This window comes from Anabrus simplex, chromosome 2 (genome assembly GCF_040414725.1).
Source record: "Anabrus simplex isolate iqAnaSimp1 chromosome 2, ASM4041472v1, whole genome shotgun sequence".
In the NCBI taxonomy this organism is placed as follows: Eukaryota; Metazoa; Arthropoda; class Insecta; order Orthoptera; family Tettigoniidae; genus Anabrus; species Anabrus simplex.
This window is the reverse complement of record NC_090266.1, coordinates 86108938-86132910: the sequence shown is the minus strand read 5'-3', so window position 1 is coordinate 86132910 and position 23973 is coordinate 86108938. Positions and strand designations below refer to the sequence as shown.

General features: G+C 40.0%; 1 protein-coding gene across 1 annotated transcript in view; it reads right to left on the bottom strand.

Annotated features, from left to right (window-relative positions):
- Positions 1-22529, bottom strand: part of LOC136863849 (zinc finger TRAF-type-containing protein 1 homolog) — a 190217-nt gene extending 167688 nt beyond the window's left edge. Inside the window, exon 1 of the mRNA XM_067140183.2 lies at positions 22275-22529. Within this exon, the coding sequence (XP_066996284.2) occupies positions 22275-22484 (210 nt within the window). The 5' untranslated portion in view covers positions 22485-22529. The remainder of the gene's footprint in view (positions 1-22274) is intronic.
- Positions 22530-23973: the final 1444 nt, after the last annotated feature.

The window sequence follows — 23973 nt, the reverse complement described above, 5'->3', positions numbered from 1 at the left end:
GATTTGTGCCCTTTCTTAAAATCGAGATAAATAATGAGCCAGTCACGGCCTTGTTAGACGCAGGAAGTGTTGGCTCGATTATTTTTGAGGAGTGGTATTCTAAATTGAAAGTTTGCTGTAAATTTCCGGATTATTGTTTATCTTTTGTCAAATGTGGTTTGGCAAATTCTTCACCCTTAGAAGTTTTAGGCTTCATTTTCGCTAAAGTTCGCATTTCTAAATTTACTTGGAAAGTGAAGTTGTATATTGCTAAACTGTTGTCTTGCCCGGTAATATTGGGGGCAGACTTTATGCCGCATTCTGGTCTCGAGCTCGATCTTCAGAGCAAGTCTTGCACATTCAAATTTAATAGTAACTTAAATATTTCTCTTTTAAAATGTAAATGTAATTCTGCTTCATCTTCATCTATTTCGCCTACCCAGAGTTAGATGTCATTAGACCTTAGACATCTACCCGAGGACCAGGCTGAGAGTATTCGAAGGTTACGTCGGTCTTTTCCCGATGTATTTTCGGAAACCCTTGGTGTTACTGACCTAAATGAATACAAGATTGAGGTAACCGATTCAGTCTCAGTAAGATTTCCTCCGTATAGGCTATCTCCACCTAAAATGAAGGCTCTTAAGGAGATTATTGATCAAATGTTGAAGGATGGCATTATTCGGGCTTCAAAGTCGGCGTATTCATCGCCCATTTTTCTTGTACCAAAACCCCAAGGTGGTTTCAGGCCTGTCATTGATTATAGGGCTTTAAACCATAAGGTCGTATTGCTGTCAGTGCCCCTTCCTGATCTTCATTCGTGTTTCTCATGGTTTCGTAAGACTGAGTTCTTCACCATCCTAGATTTTAAGCAAGCGTATAATCAGATCCCTCTCGTGGAAAAATCAAAACATCTGACGGCTTTCGCTACAGACTGGAACTTGTACGAATACAACCGCGTGCCTTTCAGGCTCCCCACCCGCGCGGCTGTTCTTACTAGACTGCTGGATAGGGTATTCTCTGACATCAAATTTGAATATCTTTACCATTATCTTGACGATGTCGTGGTGTTTTCTGAAACCTTTGAAGAACACTTAGATCATCATAAGGAAGTCCTAAATTGTCTTTGTAAGGCTGGGTTGACAGTAAAGTTATCTCTAAGGCAGCTTTAGCTAAGCCTTCTATGTCTTTCTTAGGGCTTATTGTTGCCCGATGGAGTTTCAATAGACCCTTCTAGAACACAGGCTATTGGTGACTTCAAGCCTCCTAAAGATGTTAAGGAAATTGCTAGGTTTTCTTCAGAAAATTTATTCCCAACTTTGCTAATAGGGCGGTGCCCCTAAGCCTAATTCGTAGGAAAGGTGTCAAGTTCGAATAGGGGCCATCGCAGCAAGCTGCATTCGAAGACCTTAAGTTAGCTCTCTGTAATGCTCCAGTCTTGGCTATGCCAGATTTCTCTAAGAAATTCATAGTTCAAATCGATGCATCTTTATCTGCTGTTGCTGCTGTCCTTCTTCAAGAAACCGAACTCGGAAGGCGGCCTATAGATCTTATCGGCTCAAGAAGCCAAGTACTCGATTTATGAATTAGAAGGACTTGCAGTCCTGTTTGCCTTGGAGAAGTTCCGCTTGTATCTGGAACATATCAAGTTTGAGTTAGAAACCGACAACCAGCCTTTAAGTTGGGTTTTGACTATGTCCCGTCGAACAAGACGCATCGCCCATTGGGCCATCTCCATCTCAGCTTTTCAATTTGACATGCGACACATTCCGGGATCAGAGAATGTGGTCACAGAAGGGTTAAGCCGCACGTTTTCTGGTGACGTTGATTCCAGTGAGTCAGAGGAAAGTTCTTGTTCTTCTTGTGTTAGTGCTATTTTGACTGATGCCCCTATGTTATTCCGTGACATCGAAAAATATCAACAGGAAGATCCTTTGCTGGCTGCTATTATGGAAACGCTTTCTTCTGGGGAACATGTGTTCTGGGGTTCTGTGTTGCTGCTCGAGGCATGATCAAAAGATGAAAGTTGTAGTTCCAGCTATTCTTGTGCCAATGATCTTCAAGTATTAGCATGAGACCCCATTAGGGGGACATTTAGGCATCTTCAAAACTAGAGAAAAAAATCAGAGAAATGTTCATCTGGAAGAGTATGGATGGCAAAATCAGGGAAATGGTTAAAGCCTGTAAATCTTGCTTGCTTAGTTAGCCCACCTTGTCCACTAAGCTAGGGTTACTGTCATCTCACCAAGCATCTCGCTCTATGGAGCGCTTATATATAGATTATGGCGGACCCTTCCCCCAATCGAAGGGGAACAGGAACAAATTCATTCTTATGTGTGTAGATGGTTTTATCAGGTTTTCTTGGCTATTTCCGACTAAGCTGGCCATCGCGCAGTATACAATTTCTTGCCTTAATACTGTTTTTGCTTTTTTTTTATTCTTATCAATACGTACTTATCCATCTCCCAAGTCACAACATCTGCTTATTATCCACAACCATCTCTCGCTGAGCAGGTTAACCGTAATCTTCGATCTACTTTGATCACTTTTCTCCATGAAGACCATTCTAGGTGGGATACTTCTCTGCATTGAATATCTTTTGCGTTAAATTCAGCTGTTCATGAGTCAGATGAGTTTACTCCTGCTTCTCTCATGTTTAAGTTTGTTCCTAACAAGCCGTTGTCTAATCTATGGTCCATCAATGAGATATTGCCAGAGACAATAGATCCTGATAATATCAGGGACTTGTGGAAGAAGGTCAAAAGTAACTTGAAAGGTTCTCATGAGAAAGTTAAAGAGATATGATCGTGGACAGAGACCCACCAATTTAAAGGTTGGAGATCAAGTCATGGTGAAGAATTTTGTTCCTGCAGGCAAGCTTGCCCCCAGATTTTATGGACCGTGCATTATTTTGGATTACTTAACGCCGGTCACCCTTTTGGTGAGCAATCCAGCCAACGAAAGAATTTTTAGGGCTCATTTGTCCCAAGTAAAACATGTACAACGCACGTTTTTCAGTATAGGGAGCCAAATCGCGGCATTACAAATGTAATTACATTTCTTTCCTTAACAGCTTGGAATCTTACAACTTCCACTGTTGTTTGTTAAGTCATCAGTCCATAGATTGGGTTGCTGCAGCTCTCTATGCAAACCTATCCTGTGCTAACCTTTTCATTTCTACGTAACTACTGCAACCTACATCTGCTCTAATCTGCTTATCATATTCACACCTTGGTCTACCCCTACCGTTCTTACCATCTACACTTCCGTCAAAAACCAACTGAACAAGTCCTGGGTGTCTTAAGATGTGTCCTATCATTCTAACTCTTCATCTCGTCAAATTTAGCCAAATCGATCTCTTCTTGCCAATTCGACTCAGAATCTCTTCATTTGTGATTCGATCTATCCATCTCACCTTCAGCATTCTTCTGTAACACCACATTTCAAAAGCTTCTATTATCTTTCTTTCTGAGCTAGTTATCGTCCATGTTTCACTTCCATACAATGACATGCTCTACACGAAAGTCTTCAAAAACATCTTTCTAATTCCTATATCAATGTTTGAAGTGAGCAAATTTCTTTTCTTAAGAAAGCTCTTCCTTGCTTGAGCTAATCTGCATTTTATGTCCACCTTACTTCTGCCATCGTTAGTTATTTTACTACACAAGTAACAATATTCATCTACTTCCTTTAAGACTTCATTTCCTAATTTAATATTTCCTGCATCACCTGCCTTCGTTCGACTGCACTCCAGTACTTTTGTTTTGGACTTATTTATTTTCATCTTGTGCTTCTTACTCAAGACTTAGTCCATACCATTCAGCAGCTTCTCGAACTCTTCTGCAGTCTCAGATAAAATAACAATATCATTGGCAAATCTCAAGGTTTTGATTTCCTCTCCTTGGATTGTGATTCACTTTCCAAATTCCTCTTTGATTTCCTTTACTGCCTGTTCTATGTAAACATTGAAAAGGAGGGGGGACAAACTGCAGCCCTGCCTCACTCCTTTCTGGATTGCTGCTTCTTTTTCAAAGCCCTCGATTCTTATCACTGCAGACCGATTTTTATACAGATTGTAGATAATTCTTCGTTCTCGGTATCAGATCCCAATCACCTTCAGAATCTTAAATAGCTTGGTCCAATCAACATTATCAAATGCCTTTTCTAGATCTACGAATGCCATGTACGTGGGCTTGTCCTTCTTGATTCAATCCTCTAAGATCAGACGTAAAGTTAGGATTGCTTCAAGTGTTCCTACATTTCTTCTGAAGCCAAATTGATCTTCTCCCAACTCAGCTTCAACTTGTTTTTCCATTCTTCTGTAAATTATACGTGTTAAAATTTTGCAGGCATGAGACACTAAACTAATGGTGTGATAGTTTTCACACCTGTCAGTACCAGCTTTCTTGGGAATAGGTATAACAACATTCTGCCGAAAATCGGATGGGACTTCTCCTGTCTCATACATCTCACACACTAAATGGAATAACCTTGCCATGCTGGTTTCTCCTAAGGCAGTCAGTAATTCAGAGAGAATGTCATCAATTCCAGGTGCCTTGTTCCTATTAAGGTCACTCACAGCTCTGTCAAACTCTGACTTCAAAATTGGGTCTCCCATTTCATCAGCATTAACAGCCTCTTCCTGTTCCAGAACCAAATAATTTACATCTTCACCTTGATACAACTGTTGGATATGTTCCTGCACTCTTTCTGCTTCGTCTTCTTTCTGTAGAAGTGGCTTTCTATCTGAGCTCTTAATATTCATACACCTAGATTTCCTTTCTCCAAAGGTTTCCTTGATTTTCCTGTATGTAGCATCTACCTTTCCTAGGACCATACAACCTTCAATTGAGCTTCTCCTTCAGCCAGTCTTTCCTAGCTACCTTGCACTCCCTATCCACTTCATTCTTCAAACCCCTGTATTCTTTTCTGCCCTCTTCATTTCTAGCATTCTTGTATTTTCGTTGTTCATCAATCAGGTTTAGTGTCTCCTGAGTTATCCACCGATTCTTAGTTGATCTTTTCTTCTGTCCTAACATTCCTTCAGCAGCCCTGCGGACTTCATTTTTCATGACTATCCACTCTTCCTCTATTGTGCTTCCTTCAGCCTTTTCTTGGTGTAGGTTACTGTAGTAACGTCCTAAATCGTGAACCATGGGCAACGGCTGAGTGGCCTAGTAAGTGGTCCTGAGAGACCAGATACCAGTTGCTATGGAATGGGAGTGGGCATCTCGGACATATTCTGAGTCATGGCCCTCCTTGTGCTCAGGCGGCTAGGACTATACAATTCACTGGTGGTCCATAACCCGTTAGAGGAGAGATCCTCACTTGGACTATGTGTAAGTAGGGTAGCATCCTGCTTCATGAATTTACCAAGCTCAGAACATTTTAAGCAAGCCTCGGACCTATGGGAGTAACGGAGTCCCACTCCCATTTGACATGCGAGGGACTCCTTGGAAACAACTTGGCGAGTGAAATGGAATTCGATGGGGAGCTATCAATATTAAATGGGGCTTATGGAAAAAAGAAAGTAGAACCCACTGAGTCAGCAAAGAGGATGCATCTGGATGTGCTGGGAGTAAGTGATATTCGGGTAAGGGGAGATAACGAGGAAGAGATAGGCGATTATAAAATGTACTTGACGGGTGTTAGAAAGGGAAGGGCAGAGTCAGGGGTAGGGCTCATTATCAGGAATACCATTGCATGCAACATAGTTTCTGTTAGGCACGTAAATGAGCGAATAATGTGGGTAGATTTGGCAGTTGGAGGAATTAGGACTTGAATTGTCTCCGTGTATTCACCATGCGAGGGTGCAGATGAGGATGAACTTGACAAGTTTTATGAAGCATTGAGTGACATCGTGGTCAAGGTCAACAGCAAGGATAGAATAGTGCTAATGGGCGATTTCAATGCGAGAGTTGGGAATAGAACTGAATGATACGAAAGGGTGATTGGTAAATGTGGGGAAGATATCGAAGCTAATGGGAATGGGAAGCGTTTGCTGGACTTCTGGGCTAGTATGTGTTTAGCAGTTATGAATACATTCTACAAGCAAAAGGCTATTCACTGCTACACATGGGAGGCTAGAGGTACTAGATCCATAATAGACTATATCTTAACCGACTTCGAATTCAGGAAATCTGTTAGGAATGTACGAGTTTTCTGCGAATTTTTCGATGATACAGACTACTATCTGATCAGTAGTGAACTAAGTATCCCTAGGCCTAGGGTAGAGAAAGTGAAATCTGCCTGTCTGCAAACGAATAAGGGTAGAAAATCTCCAGGACGAGGAAATTAGACAGAAGTACATGGATATGATTAGTGAGAAATTTTGAACAGTGGACAGTAAGCAGGTTCAGGATATCGAAAGTGAATGGGTGTCATACAGGGATGCTGCAGTAGAAACAGCAAGGGAATGCCTAGGAACAACTGTGTGTAAAGATGGGAAAAGGCGAACATCTTGGTGGAATGATGAAGTGAGAGCAGCTTGTAAACGTAAAAAGAAGGCTTATCAGAAATGGCTCCAAACAACGGCCGAGGCAGACAGGGATTTGTACGTAGATGAAAGAAATAGAGCGAAACAAATAGTTGTTGAATCCAAAAAGAAGTCGTGGGAAGATTTTGGTAATAACCTGGAAAAGCTAGGTCAAGCAGCAGGGAAACCTTTCTAGACAGTAATAAAGAATCTTAGGAAGGGAGGGAAAAAGGAAATTAACAGTGTTTTGAGTAATTCAGGTGGACTCATAATAGATCCCAGGGAATCATGGCAAAGGTGGAGGGAATATTTTGAACATCTTCTCAATGTAAAAGGAAATCATCCAGGTGGTGTTGCAAACAGCCAAGCTCATGGGGAGGAGGAAAATGATGTTGGTGAAATTACACTTGAGGAAGTGGAAAGGATGGTAAATAAACTCTATTGTCATAAAGCAGCAGGAATAGATGAAATTAGACCTGAAATGGTGAAGTATAGTGGGAAGGTAGGGATGAAATGGCTTCATAGAGTAGTAAAATTAGCATGGAGTGATGGTAAGGTGCCTTCAGATTGGACAAAAGCAGTAATTGCACCTATCTATAAGCAAGGGAACAGGAAGGATTGCAACAACTATCGAGGTATCTCATTGATTAGTATACCAGGCAAAGTATTCACTGGCATCTTGGAAGGGAGGGTGCGATCAGTCGTTGAGAGGAAGTTGGATGAAAACCAGTGTGGTTTCAGACCACAGAGAGGCTGTCAGGATCAGATTTTCAGTATGCGCCAGGTAATTGAAAAATGCTACGAGAGGAATAGGCAATTGTGTTTGTTTTGTAGATCTAGAGAAAGCATATGACAGGGTACCGAGGGAAAAGATGTTCGCTATACTGGGGGACTACGGAATTAAAGGTAGATTATTAAAATCAATCAAAGGCATTTATGTTGACAATTGGGCTCCAGTGAGAATTGATGGTAGAATGAGTTCTTGATTTGGGGTACTTACAGGGGTTAGACAAGGCTGTAATCTTTCACCTTTGCTGTTCGTAGTTTCCATGGATCATCTGCTGAAAGGTATAAAATGGCAGGGAGGGATTCAGTTGAGTGGAAATGTAGTAAGCAGTTTGGCCTATGCCGACGACTTGGTCTTAATGGCAGATTGTGCCGAAAGCCTGCAGTCTAATATTTTGGAACTTGAAAAGTGGTGCAATGAGTATGGTATGATCATTAGACTCTCGAAGACTAAATTGATGTCAGTAGGTAAGAAATTCAACAGAATTGAATGTCAGATTGGTGATAGAAAGCTAGAACAGGTCGATAATTTCAAGTATTTAGGTTGTGTTCTCCCAGGATGGTAATATAGTGAGATTGAATCAAGGTGTCATAAGCTAATGCAGTGAGCTCGCAGTTGCGATCAACAGTATTCTGTAAGAAGGAAGTCAGCTCCCGGACGAAACTATCTTTACAACGGTCTGTTTTCAGACCAACTTTGCTTTACGGGAGCGAAAGCTGAGTGGACTCAGGATATCTTATTCATAAGTTAGAAGTAACAGACATGAAAGTAGCAAGAATAATTGCTGGTACAAACAGGTGGGAACAATGGCAGGAGGGTATTTGGAATGAGGAGATAAAGGCTAATTTAGGAATGAACTCGATGGATGAAGCTGTACGCATAAACCGTCTTTGGTGGTGTGGTCATGTTAGGCGAATGGAGGAGGATAGGATACCTAGGAGAATAATGAACTCTGTTGTGGAGGTTAAGAGAAGTTTTTTTTTTTTTTGCTAGGGGCTTTACGTCGCACCGACACAGATAGGTCTTATGGCGACGATGGGATAGGAAAGGCAAGGCCTAGGAGTTGGAAGGAAGCGGCCGTGGCCTTAATTAAGGTACAGCCCCAGCATTTGCCTGGTGTTTAAGAGAAGTAGAGGTAGACCAAGACGACAATGGTTAGACTCAGTTTCTAACGATTTAAAGATAAGAGGTATAGAACTAAATGAGGCCACAACACTAGTTGCAAATCGAGAATTGTGGCAGACTGAACGCTGAAAGTCTATAATGATAATGTATGTATTTTCATTTAGTCCTTTTGCAATATGTTCCTTGAAACAATCCCTCACACTCTTTTCTTTCAATTTGTCTAGATCCCACCTTTTTGCTTTCTTTCCTTTCTTCAGCTTCAGATGGCATTTCATGACCAACAAGTTGTGGTCAGAGTCCAAGTCTGCTCCTCGGAAAATTTTGCAATCCAACACCTGGTTTCTGAATCTCTGCCTAATAATAATGAAGTCTATTTGATACCTTCCAGTGTCTCCAGGTCTTGTCCACGTATAAAGCCATCATTTGTGGTGTTTGAACTAAGTATTGGCAAGGACTAAATTATGATCAGTGCAGAATTCAACCAGCCGACTTCCTCCTTTGTTCCTTTGTCCCAATCCGAATTCTCCTACCATATTACCCTCTCTTCCTTGGCCTACCACTGCATTCCAGTCTCCCATCACAATTAGATTCTCGTCACCTTTTACATATTGTATTAAATCTTCTATCATTTCACATGTTCTTTCGATTCCCTCATCATCCGCTGAGCTAGTAGGCATATAGACCTGCACTATTGTGGTGGGCATTGGTTTGGTGTCTATCTTGACAACAATAATTCTTTCACTATGCTTGCCGTAGTAGCTTACCCGCTGCGCTATTTTCTTATTCATTATTAAACCAACTCCTGCATTTCCTCCGTTTGATTTTGTGTTGAAAATTCAGTAGTCGCCTGACCAAAAATCCTGTTCTTCCCGCCAACGTACTTCACTTACACCAACTACATCTAACTTTAGTCTATCCATCACCCTTTTCAGATTCTCTAATCTACCACAACGATTCAAACTTCTAACATTCCACGCTCCGACTCGCAGAATGTCAGTATCCATCTTCCTGATGATCGCCCCCTCTCGTGCAGTCCCCACCCGGAGATCCGAATTGGGGACTAGTTTACCTCCAGAATATTTTACCCGGGAGGAAGCCATCATCAGTACATCATTCATACAGAGAGAGCTACATGTCCTCGGGAGTTTGTTACGATTGTAGTTTCCCGTTGCTTTCAGCCGTGCAGCAGTATCAACACAGCTAAGCCATGTTGAGTATTATTACAAGGCCATATCAGTCAATCATCTAGACTGCCGCCAACAGGTTGATAATTTCAAGTATTTAGGTTGTGTGTTCTCCCAGGATGGTAATATAGTGAGATTGAATCAAGCTGTAGTAAAGCTAATGCAGTGAGCTCGAAGTTGCGATTAACAGTATTTTGTAAGAAGTCCTCTTGATGAAAATTCACCGAGTCTTGAATTGTGAAATAAAGAATTAGGAGCGTCAGTCAAAATCCATTTTCAAGCACTGTGTGGAAATACCAGTTTATAAATGTACGCGATGTTCTTCTGTCGAAGGCCGAAGACCTAGAGGACATGTGCCGTTACGATGGATGGACCAGATCAAGAACTTAACCAGGATGAGCTTACAGCAAGCAAGTCACCATGCCCAAAGCAGAGACTCCTGGAGGAAGATCACCAAAAGGATTGTCGCGTGATGCCACTACACCCTTACGAAGGGTTGGACTAAGAGAGAGTAAGAAGGTGACGAAACTATCTTTACATCGGTCTGTTTACAGACCAACTTTGCTTTACGGGAGTAAAAGCTGGGTGGACTCAGGATATCTTATTCATAAGTTCATAAGAACAGCATTCCGCAATCAGTTATTTTGGTCTGAGGATGTACCAGGAGTGAAAATTCATAGAAGATTTCAGCACAATATGGGGACAATGTTTTACCACAGCGAAGTGTTTACCAGTGGATTAAACAGTTCAAAAGGAGTTGCACGAGCGTGAAGGATGAGAAAAGATCGGGGCGTCCATCTGCAGCTGTAACTTATGCCAATATATAAGTTGAATGTTGAGGCCTTCTGCCCTGTTAAAACTGTAATACATCTAAGATACGTTTTTGTGACCTTGGCAAACTATGTACAACCTTCCCTTCAGTAAGATTTCTTCCCCTTCTGTTCCCGTCTGCCATTACATTGCCCCTGCCTCCGAAATTGAGCCTGCATTCCACACACTCATCCTTGATGCCGCCCGCCTTAACTGCACCACCAAAACCAACATATTAAACAAACTTTCTCCATAAAAACAGTCAGTCACCCACAACATTGTTTCAGTGCCCTAATTGTCATCTGAGGCGGTGTTACAACTGGTGAGAGATGCTGGCGCAGGGTTAGGGCCCCACCCCGCACTGGTCCAGTCTCCTTCACGATGACAAACTTGAGCACTGTCATTAGTGCCAAGGGCTGAAGTGCGGTGCCACAACCGCCTACTTCATCATGGGGCAGTGCTTCAATATTACGTCCGTGGCGACCATCACCATGGCTACCCCTCTCAAGGTAGCGGAAGAGACGTATCTGAGGGTACTCGGTGGGTCCGGGGCACCCCACCCTGGCATCGGCAGTGGCGGATATTACATACCAGACTTTTACTACATCATAAACACTTCAAGACTTATTTGATGCAATTAACTTACAAATGAACTCTCCATCAAGAAATTTTCTGACTTCAACCTCCAAATTCAAAATTTTCTAAAATGTAAAATTTCAAAAAAGCGTCAACCATGGAAAGACTTTAGAGGGTGGAGGTCTGTACCAGAGGTACACCCGCTCCGTGCATTTAAATCAAGCGTCACTTAGAAGGCCATCTGTAATATAAACTCTGAAACTGCTAGTGGAAGAAGTATGGATGTTTATTGTCCGATGTCTATACTCAAGTTTAAAAACTTGATTTTAAATCCGTATTGAACTGTGAATATAATAGGAACAAAATAGTAAGGTCCACTTATTGCTATTAATGCTATAAGATTAATTATAACATTTAATTATTAATGAGACCGGTTTCAACGTGTGTTCTGCGTCATCTTCATCTTCAGCCATGAACTTGAAAGCAGACAATAACATACTTAAACTTACAAAACAATGCGTAAAACATTAATAATCTTATAAATGATTGGCAGAAATTGATATGATTAAAACATGGTCTGGAAACAATTCTTATAACAGCAGCTTAAAAATTTTTCTTGTTAAAAATATAGCACCATTTCCATTTAAAATAATTATAGCCTTATATGATACTGAGGTGAAAGTCCTCTTGATGAAAATTCACCGAGTCTTGAATTGTGAAATAAAGAATATTAGGAGCTTCAGTCAAAATCCATTTTCAAGCACTGAGTGAAATACCAGTTTATAAACGTACGTGACGTTCTTTCTTAAAATGATGTAACAAATTTATAAAATCCAAAAAGAACATGAAAATTTCAAGTTCTGCTTTCGGTTAACAAATTTTAAAAATATTGGATATCTTGTGTCTATTTTCTAGGATGATTCATTCTTGTGTCTATTTTCTAGGATGTATCGAGTTTCTTTAATGCAGATCAAACTCCCTAAGTTTGAACAAAATCTGTGACCCCTTAGCTGTGGCCTCCCTCTGTTACCATGAAAATTAATTAAAACCTTCCACGAATATAATGGTCCAGCTCCCCCATCAAGCCCCAAAGCAGAGAGAGAGAGAGAAAAAAAGAGACATGCAAACTGGATAGGAAGAGGAAGGAATATCTGTTGCAAAGTTTTCTCTCAATATCTCATGAAAAGAATCCCACAAGAGTGAGTAGAATGCGAGTGAAAAGCAAAACAATTAGTGAGACTAAATGGTTATGCATCATATGTGCAATTTCTTTGCATCCTGGAACATGTTTCACAAGATAACCACAGTCTTAAATTCTACAAGAACTTATCCTGATACTAGAAAATATCATTCTTATTTCGTGTAGTTTTTTTATTAAAGTTTAGAAAACTGGAAGGTTCCCCATTCAAATATTCCTCAGCTGGAGCTTTTTAAGAGCTGTCTGCGATTGTTTAAGTAACCTAAAATAATCTCCATCATGATAACTACCTACTGTGAATGATTTTATTGTTTTTGCTATCTGTTTTGCTTGCTTGTTGTTTAAAGGGGCCTAACATCTAAGATCATCGGCCCACTATCTGTTTTATGTCTCACCAACACAGACAGGACTTAATGTGACACTGGGATATGACATGGCCAGGGTTAGGAACTATAAATAGATGAAATGTTATAGATGCACCTAGTCAATACATCATTTAATCAGAGAACAGTCACCTGATAAAAGTTAGGTTTTTTTTGCTAGTTGCTTTACGTCGCACCGACACAGATAGGTCTAATGGCGACGATGGGACAGAGAAGGGCTAGGAGTGGGAAGGAAGCGGCCGTGGCCTTAATTAAGGTACAGCACCAGCATTTGCCTGGCGTGAAAACCATCTTCAGGGCTGCCGACAGTGGGGTTCGAACCTACTATCTCCCGAATACTAGATATTGGTCGCACTTAAGCATCTACAGCTATCGAGCTCGGTAATTTAAAAAAAGTTAGTAATACATGTTTCATCCAAATGTTGGACATCTTCATCTACTATATATTTTAAAAGACTAAAACAATAAATCGATCAATACTGATCTGCATTTACGGCAGTCACCCAGGTGGCAGATTCCCCATTTGTTGTTTTCCTAGCCTTTTCTTAAATGATTTCAAAGAAATTGGAAATTTATTGAACATCTCCCTTGGCAAGTTATTCCAATCCCCAACTCCCCTTCCTATAAATGAATATTTAAAACATTTCCAATTAAACCATTACAGGGTTAAATAAGGGAAATCGCATCTTTCCTGTTGGGCATCAGATATTCCTTCCCATTAGATACATTGTAGATTAACCAAACCAAAAAAATTCAATGACTGGATTAACATGTCTATCTAGTCATAAAAATATTGGGTTCACTGATGCAACAATTATTCACATAAAAATCTTTAAAATGTTCATCAATGTGTCCTCAGTACACAGGAAACAAGTTGCATATGAACACGGCTACAGATTAGACATAGAACATCCACGGATCAGCGGGGAACATCCCACAAGTTTGCTATTTGTTTAACGTCGCACCGACACAGATAGGTCTTATGGCAACGATGGGAGGGGAAAGGCTTAGGAATGGGAAGGAAGCAGCCGTAGCCTTAATTAAGGTACAGCCCCAGCATTTACCTCATGTGAAAATAGGAAACCATGGAAAAGCATCTTCAGGGCTGCCGACAGTGGGGTTCGAACCCATTATCTCCCGGATGCAAGCTCACAGCCAACTCGCCCGGTACAAGTTTTGTACCTACATGTACATTTGATGTTTTCTTGGCAAGAATTAATAATAATGTTATTTGTTTTACATCCCACTAACTATCTGTACAGTTTTCAGAGACGCCGAGGTGCCGGAATTTAGTCCCGCGAGTTCTTTTACATGCCAGTAGATCTACGGACACGAAGCTGACATATTTGAGCCCCTTCAAATACCACCACCGGATTCAGCCAGGATCGAACTTGCCAAGTTGGGGTCAGAAGGCCAGCGCCTCAACTGTCTGAGCCACTCAGCCCGGCTTGACATGAATTCTCAAATTTCATATTTCCCGTTTGAAGTCTGCTACAAACAAGAGAAAGTTCCCCGCTATGCGTTTTGTTCTTGCCTCCATCTCATGAGTGTTTGGTCTGCATATTGTTAAATGTTAATCCATCAAGATATAGTGCCATGAAACACCGATGAAAGTTTTTAAGATTTTTATGTGGATTGTTGTTGCATCAGTGAACCTAATATTTTTATAACTAGATAGACATGTTAATCCATTCATTGAATTTTGTTTGGTTTAGTAAATCTACAATGTATCTAATGGGTCAAGTGCTTGATGTCCAACAGGGAAGTTAAGATTTCCCTCATTCAACCCTGTAATATTTTAATTGGAAATATTTTATTGTTTTATAATATATAGTAGCTGAAGATGTCCAATATTTGGATGAAACATGTATCACTAACTTTTATCAGGTGACTATTAACTGATTAAATGAAGTATTGAATAGTAGAGCTGTAACATTTCTTGTATGTATAGTTGACGTCAATACGGAACCAATATGAAACTCATTGTATGTAAGGTACAGCCTGGTGTGAAAATTTGATAACAGAGAACAGCATCTTCAGGGCTGCCAACAGAGGGGGTTCTCCTTAATGAAGGAAAAACACAAAACCTAATTTTTAACCTCAAAAATCAAAAGAATGAATTAAAGTATGTTAAACCTCCTGGATTACATCTCGACACAAAGCTGACGTGACGTGAGTAGTATAGGCCTACCCAAAAGATAAACTGGAGAAATTAATCGTCATTCCACTTCTGAAAGCTGATCAAAAATTAAAGATAATAAATAACCACATATGGCCAGCGTTGGCATATCCATTACAGAATGCCCCGCTCGATCAGTTTCCAAAACGATTCCTAAAGGACGTAGAAAAGTTGTTAAAGAGCGTGCTCAAAGAGATTCCTTCACTTCCTGTTTCAGACGCCATGATTAATTCACCTACAAAATACAAAGGTTTAGTGTTAGATAAGGCCCAGTGGGAAGCATTTATTCAACATCTTAACATTCTGGAAAAGTTTAACAACGTATATGCACTTTGGAGAAATACTGAGAAAGAAAAAGCCGAATGCTTTCGTAATTTGAACACTGCTGTAGGAAAAAAACAACAAATACAATGCTGTAGGAAAAACAACAACAAATACAAACAGTAAAGCTATCAGGGAAATGCTAAGAAATGAGGAGTTCATATGGTGCTCCCTTCCTAAAAAAGGTATAGGAATTGCCCTCTTTGCACAGCACCCTCATGGAAATAAATGGTTCGCAGAAAAGGTACGCCTTTCAACAACAGAGTGGACTGAAAGCATCAAAATGAGGGCAGATGTGGCTCCAGTAAGAAACTTTTACGGTAGAAGCCACGAGAACAACCACTGCAGGCATGCCTGTGGTGAGATTGAAACTTTCGAACATGTTCTCGGCTATTGTCCATTCAGCTCATTGCTTAGGAATACTTGCAATCACAGAATTCACAGCCTTACTGCAAAAGCCTTTCACAATAACAGGTGGGAAGTATATGAAGAAGTGAACTGCTTAGCTGAAAATGGTAGCACAAGAAGAATAGATATTCTAGCCATCGCTAAACAGAGAGATCATTCTGTAATACTGCACCCAATGGTACATCTAGAATCAGGCAAACAGCCACACATTGTGCACTCTGAGAAGCAGGCAATCTACGTTCCAGTTTCCAATTACATCATGGAGAAATGTCATGTGAACTCCGTGACCGTTTATGGATTGTTAGAGGGCGCAAGAGATACCATAACGGGGGTGATGGCCGAGTTCTGGAAGAGGTTTTCCCCTCAAGGAAAGCTACTTAGCCAAGGCAGCTGTGCATGGGTCTGTGCTTCTTTTAAAGAACCATTTATATTCTAAAACACAAAAAGTGTACAATACTGTATCTTATGGCAGACACGTTGAGGGTTGGTTTCCTAAATAAAGCATTATATATATATACATATAGGCAAGTAGTAACTAAGGCATATGTGCATTCTGCTTATTTTGCATTTTTCAGAATATTTTTGGGTATGGTCTAATATTTTTTGGCAACAAAAAGCTATACACACCATTGCCAGCGTTCCCTCTTACACTCACTGTAAACTACTATTCATTAAGCTGTCTATCTTAATAGTACTGGTAATCAATTTATACATATATATAATCTTCTGATATATATGAAGAGTAATCCCAGTAATAATTTGCCAGTATGTCGGAACACCATACTTACTATGGTACAAGGTCATCTTATCATCTTGATATGCCGTGGCATGGGTTAAATGTTGCTTTTATGCCCCACCAACTACTTTGATGATTTGCAGATTGTAGGTTAAAGAAAACTCAAAATGTCATATAACCGAATATAATACAATAGGTCAAGAATTCTGTCAGCTCACACTGAATATTTACAAATGACATCTTTACAAATGGTTGTTGTTAAAGTCCTGGTCCTCGATAGCTGAGTGCATTTAAGAGGACTCGAGCGGTCTACACTAACTTTGAGTGCTAATTCCTAGGTTTCTGTATCTTCAGAAGGGGTATGGTCTTCCACTGTATTTGCTTAAATATAATGTATATCTAGTTATTTAAATGTGCTATGTATAACTGGATTCATCAAAGATATCTTTAACTAATTTGTTGTTCTGGTTTCATGTGAATGGCCATTATGCATTGAACTGGATGAGAGTCGTCTGTCAGATGTTACCAGGATTCAAAGCCGAGATGGACTGACTGAGAACGTGGATGGACAACAGCATCACTGTACTGCCGATGGACTTTTTTTCTTTTTACAATATTATGATTAAATTTGTTGTTACTCGCATATCTGTCAAGTTACTTAAATAACTGTGTAGCGTTTTCAGAGCATAAATTTATATTGATACAGAAGTATATCCATTGACATATAAGATATTTTGAGGTGCATATACAGTAGTTTTATCATTGGAGTAAGCCTGTTTGGTTTATATGGAGTGTATCTGTATATATTAATGTATTATGACAAAGGCTACTGCACTTGTTTAATGCCAAATAAATGATTCAATATACCGGGCGAGTTGGTCGTGCGGTTAGGAGCGCGCAGCTGTGAGCTCGCATCCGGGAGATAGTGGGTTCGAACCCCACTGTCGGCAGCCCTGAAGATGGTTTTCCGTGGTTTCCCATTTTCACACCAGGCAGGTCTTTCCTGTCCCATCGTCGCCATAAGACCTATCTGTGTCGGTGCGACGTAAAACAAATAGCAAAAATGATTCAATGATCATCTCCTGAATACAAGCTCACAGCTAAGCGACCGAAACTGCGTAGTCAATTTGCTCAGTTCCTCTAAATGACTTTGTTTCATTAATTTAATACTGATGATAGATGTTGTGTGGCCTCTGGAGGGGTCTGGTTTTTATATACCCAGGGTTGCTATATTAAAATAGCTAAACACCAGGACCAAAAAAATTTCCGAACAATATTGTGGACTGTGTAAATGAAACCGATTGGTATCCTGCATCCTACAAATAATTTTAAAACTGTTTTCCCTCAGTGTTAAAATTTTACTAATAAAAAATGATGTTGATAATGTAATGCATACTGCCAGGAAACACATTTTGTTTGCTATAATGAAGAAAGGCTTATCTTATCTTTGCCACTTTGGTTTCTGCATAGAAGTACTTGCAAGAACCATCCATTTCATTAAAAAAAAGAATCCTTCTGAATCATGTGATAAAATAGCATTCATGGTAATGTCAAAAGATATAAACTCCCTTTAACTGTGTCAGTATCTAGGCTCTTTCTTTTGGCACTCCAAAATGAATTCACGAGAAAAAAAATACACACGCTCATCCAAAGCATAGTCCAGGTGAGATGGAGAACGAATTCAATCACAGCCAAAATGGTGACAAATCTACATTGTTCTGAATAAATATTCGAAAAATTGGTACCTACTGTACTTATCTTTGACTGTTAAATTATCATTCTCATCTGAGGAAATTTTGATAAACAGTAATTCTTACAAATTACACGTACATAAAGGCATGGTAACTTTTTGAAATGTCCCCCTTGGACGACTAAAAATTCGGCACAAATTTTAAATTTTATAACAAAATCCGGGATACATATACAGGGTGGTCAGAAATAACGTGAACCGGATATATGAGGGTCAGAGGGTTAGCCATACCGATACATAATTTGAAGAAAGTAATTCAATCTGTTGTCATTTTATCAGCTGGTGAAGTTAGTCAATCAGAACACTTTGCGGGTGATTTCAAATGGTCTTTGAGAGGTGGTGTTGCTAAATGTGCACACGGCTTAAGACCGACTTAAGAGCACCAAGTGATGAAAATCATTTTTCGTCCGTATTGAAAGTTTCATAAACTGTATATAGGATAATATCTTTTGTTTATTTCCACCTATTCAATACATTACATTACACGCGCCTCAGCTCAGGCTATAAAAGCCGGGAGGCGAGGGAGCTCTGGGACAGTCATGAGCCAGGGAAGGTAGGAGCAACAACAAGACGTGTCCCGCTGGAGCCTACAAGGTATGCCGAAGCAAACCTCCATAACCGATGCATTCGCAGAGACTCGCTCAACCTCCGGCGTAACTCCAAGGAAAGCGACACGTAGTCGCGACTCTTCCAAAGATAGACAAGACGAGGAAGAGGAAGGCCACACACTCCGCATGGCAACAGGCACGTCTGATATCTCTCTTACGCGTGCCATCACCGAGATCCATTCACTCCTCAAGGATCTAACAGTCCAGCAAGCAACATTCAACGAACGACTCCAAAATCTGGAAACATACGACGACGATCCCAACCTCACAGTCATGGAGCCTGGACGAGAACAGCAACCACCGCCACTGGACAACCCACAGCCGCAACCACCAGTGCAACAACCGTCACAATGGAGAGCTCTTCGACCTCAGGAGCTGACATCGGGATGGTCCAATCCCGACCCACAGCGAGTGTTCCAGCTCGCGCAGTATCTTCAACAACAGTTACTTCTAATTCCGACTGGCCGCGACCGCCACGACATCGACTCAGTGTTGTGGGGTCTATCAGCATGGGAAGTGCTCGACCCAGCCCAGAAAATGTATTTTGCTACACGGGCAAACCTCTTGTACGTTGCCGTCAGCAAGGGTTGGGCCCATGCCATCCAACTAGATCAGGCCACCACCGAAACCCTGGCATGGGTTCCGGAGGGATTCACATTTCAACAGACGCCTCGCCAGCCCCAGGTCTCTCGCGGAAGAGGAAGAGGACGGGGCCGCGGAACTCGGGGGGCGAAGGCAACTACCACAGCAACGTGATCCTGGATGGGAGGAGGATCGCCCGCCGAGACCAACGGAGCCCGTCCCCGTCTCCGGCAGGGCCTCTCCACCGTTCCCTCACAGGTTTACTAACCATGCGGAACGATCTACATCTGGGACCAATACGGCAGCCAACAACTCAACCAAGGACGTCCAGTTCCAGGGCGACCAGTCCATCAATCAGATAATGTTATATTGTTTTCTATTATTCTTTCTTTGTACCATAATCATAACCTTTGTAATGTTACTTTTGGTCTTTCGGCCGTAATGTATAATCTTTCTCTAAATTTTGTTTCTATGTATTTAATTTGAAAATAAAGCACTGGCAGGTCACTTCTTCAAAGGGCCTGTCGCTTTTACCTTCGCTGGCTCGCGGGCTGCGCCCAGTGCTCTCTCAATACACGTGCCTCAGCTCAGGCTATAAAAGCCGGGAGGCGAGGGAGCTCTGGGACAGTCATGAGCCAGGGAAGGTATTGAATATACAGTTTAAGAGCACCACTCAAAGAAACAACTTCACCAGGGGAAGGACATGAATACGGACCTTCCAATGACAGGATCGCGCCACAGCAAGTACACAACTGTGACACTGGCTGAAACACATGCTGTACTTGTATTTGATTTCTCTGCATGGCTCTCCATTCAGTCTTAAGCCATGTGCAGATTTAGCAACACCACCTCCCAAAGCCCATTTGAAATCACACGCGAAACGATCTAATTAGGTAACTTCAGCAGGTGATAAAATCACAACAGCGCGAGATACTGAAATTTTTTTAAAAAAACCTGTATGTCCCGAAAAACCTTTTCAGGACACCGGGACAGATTACTGTAATTCTGTACATATAGCAAGCCTACGTTTAACTTATCTGCAATTTTCATTTACATAGAGTATGTTTTTTTTATTATGTCAGAGAAAATTATCCCAAGTCACTGATTAATACTGAATAAATTTAATACGGTACCGAGTTTGTTATCTTCAACAGCTGAATATGGAGTTCATGTCTAGTGAAATAGTTCTAACGCTAATAATGCTGACATACTACCAAATAGTTCTACGGAACTCACATCCAGCACAAACAGGTCCATTCCGACACACAGGTCGATGGTGCTCAGACACACTGTCCTTTCCAAGTTGCCTCAAGAGAATGCATGAATAACTGCAGATTTATTTATTTTTATATATCTTTTGCGACTGGTTTAATGTTGCATTAACACATCAAAGGTTTTCAGCGATGGAAGGATGGGAAAGGGCTAGGAATGGGAAGGTAACGGCTGTGGCTTTAATTAAGGTACAGCCCCCACATTTGATTAGTGTGAAAATGGGAAACTACGGAAAAACTGAACATTAATCGTAACAATGAACTTTCCATACATTGTGATATTCCTATTTTAATAGAAATAAGCAGCCTTAACTCAAGACAATCTCCAGTCTAAACAGCTCATCATTTCACCTTTTAAAAGTTGAAAATCTCAAGTTTTAGCCATACGGAAGGAGAACAGAAATATTCAAGCAGCTCTAAAACTGCCTAAGCTCAAAGAAACAGTCTAATGGATATGATCTTCCACAGAAAACTTGAGCAGATCTGATTCAGTACATGCAGGTAGTGAAAAATATGCTGACATATTGCTCAAATGGATAAAATCAAATTCTCCTGCATGTGACAGTAGAGCTATTGGGCAGACTATTTATCACATAACAAGTGAATGATCATTGTATTTAAATAATGTGCCTCAGAGTGGTTTTTATTTTAGCTACACCACCAACCATCAAGTAGATCAATTCTTTGATTTTGTAACCTGGAGATTTATTCAATGAGGTCTATTTTATTGTTCCGACTGTCATATATGTACCCTAATGGATAAATTACCGTGTTTAATGTTAAAGCATATTTTTTTGACTTGGTAAGTTATAAGACACACAAGAAATTAAGATCTAACTTATATAGTCTAAAAATAGTTTTTAGAAAAGAGAACCAAAAAAGAAGCATGGTGGAATAACTAATATTCCAATTAATAAGTTACAATTTCAATTCACTCCATACATTCCAGTGATCATTGATATAAAAAACAATATTTCTATAAACTCTATTCTGGGTAACAACAATAAAATTAGAATAATTAGAACAGAAAACTGTTCTTTAGTTATCTCCATGTTCGTAATGACTGAAAAATACAAGTCCCCAAACAGAAATTGAAAAATTATGCCCATAAAAAGTGCTTAACTCACATCTAAGAAATATGCAACTATTTGCAATCTTATTCCTTAATCTGAACTCCAGAATGTCCCATGCATGTAAGTAGTTCTATAGGCAAATTACTCTGGATGCATAAAAGTCTTGACTAATCTTTTTTAATGATTTTTTGATTATATCAGAGAAAGTATCATTCATATCGTGAAACTTCTTGGTTTAACATACAGTAAGGTCTTTCAATATTTTAGTTTTCCCTATTTCCTTTGTTGTATTTTTTTTTTTTTTTTTTTTTTTTTTTTTTTTGTTAAATGAAATGTGTTTCCATTTTATTTCGTTGCTATACTGTTGCAAGAAAGCACTACTACAGAGATCCCCTTCCCCCCCCCCCCATTGCAATGTATGTGTTAATAATAATAATAATAATAATAATTTGCATTAGGCCCTACAATAAAGAAACCTGACAGCCTATAAATAAAAGGGCAGGACAAAAGTTCAGCGATGACTTTAAACAGCAATTTTATGCCAAACAAACTCTTCAAATTGAAAAATCAATATTGGGTAGGTCCATATAACCGTAATGTTACTAATAATTAAAATATATATTTAAAAATGCTCAGAATTTAAAACCTTTACTGAGTGTCATATTATGTAAGGATATTTTATTAGGCTACTGTATATTCTGTCTCGTTCATAAAACAAAGTTTAACTCAACTGAACTACATGAAGCATGGGTGTAATACCGAATTTTACACGCAACACTATATTATCATGAAACAAAACCCTAAAATGAAATCAGCTGTTCGCTCAACAAACCTGATAAACAGCAGCTCTGGGCAAATCCAAACACACAGCACAGCATAATATACCACCCAACCTGTGCTCCAACTTATCTGCTTTTCCATCGGAATTTTTCGCTATTTTCCTCTTCTTCGTTTCAGGTTCTAAAAAATCCTCTGACTTTTCAATATTCTGCTGACTTTCAGACGGCTCACCACTAGAAGTTGCAGCTTCTAAATCTGCCATCTTCTTTGTTATTATCCTCGCAGCTGCTTTCAGTCACGTGACAAACAGCTGCGACAGTCAGCCAGTCACATGTCAAATTTTTGGTAGTGGGGGCTATAATTTCTACGTCAGAATGATGAACAGAAACATGTTTCATAACACGTATCAAAGTACAACTACAGGGAATACATGCGCTGACGCAGAGTGAAGGAAAATTAACCAAGTTCAGCTGCTACTGATAAACAACAGTACGGTAGCGGTAAATCATATGTTCATGTTAGCGAATATTTTAAAGCAGCAAATACATAGGGCATGGCATTACGAGACTATTACGTTTACAAAATATGAATTTTACAAGAAAGCAGTCATTGTCATTACGACTGTTATTAAATCACGTGCCCGTTTTCTGTTCATTCATTCTCATTGATATCGATTATCATCGGTTAAAGCAACAACCTAAAGGAGCACAATACCCTCTACAAACAATACTTTTGGGCCGATGACCTCAATGTTAGGCCCATTTAAACAGCAAGCAAGCAACAAAGCTTCTCTATGAACGCTAGGGAGTCGATTTGTGTCATGCAGCAAAACGTCAGATGTTAAAACAAGTAGGGAGCATAGGCCGAGTCAATCTCGCACAATGCCTTTGTATAACGAGTTGCATAAACAATGAGGTACCGTAAGGGCTTTTCTTAAACCTGTGTCTTATACTAAAGTAGCTGTTCTTCCAGTAGCGGTGACTGGGGAGAAGGCCCCGCTCTCCCCTCCCCGCAACACTTTGTGGAGAAAACATTACATTTTTATTCCATTTTAGCGGCCTGAAACTAGGAATTGTTTAAAAAAAATGCAATTTGTACAAGTCATCTTGTCTTATGAGCTAATTTGTTCCTTTATTTCATTTTATTATTATTAAAACAATTATTAGGAGAAATACACAGGAAATGTCATTCGTCGCGACTAACAGATTTGTATAGCACCACACCAATTAGTGGAAACTTTGTATATGCTGTGAGGAATTATTTGTTTGCCAATTTGTCTGGCTCCATGGATAAATGATTAGCGAGCTGGCCCCGGGTTCCATTTCTGGCCGGGTCTTAAATTTTAACCTTAATTGGTTATTTCCACTGGCCCGGGGACTGGGTATGTGTGTCGTCCTTTAATACAAGGAAAAGAGAATTAGAAAGACAAGAAAAAATATCAGTAAAAATCTAGAGCAATTAAAACATGTCATAGACACTGAAGTGTGATTCCCCCGCTTGCCGCGCGCATTCTTCAGTCTGGCAGTCTCTTTATTGTCTGTTAGTTTAATTGTATACCGTATTTCTATTTAATTGTAATACACGTTTAATACTGTTACTTTGGGGAAAATTTTATAATATTGAGTCAAAATCTCAAAAATCTCGTATTAACGCCCTTAAGTTGGTTAACCTTTACCTCTCTGTCGACATTCGCTTAGAGAGCATACCAATCCTTACCATTTTGTAGCATTATTTCAGTTTTGAACTTATAT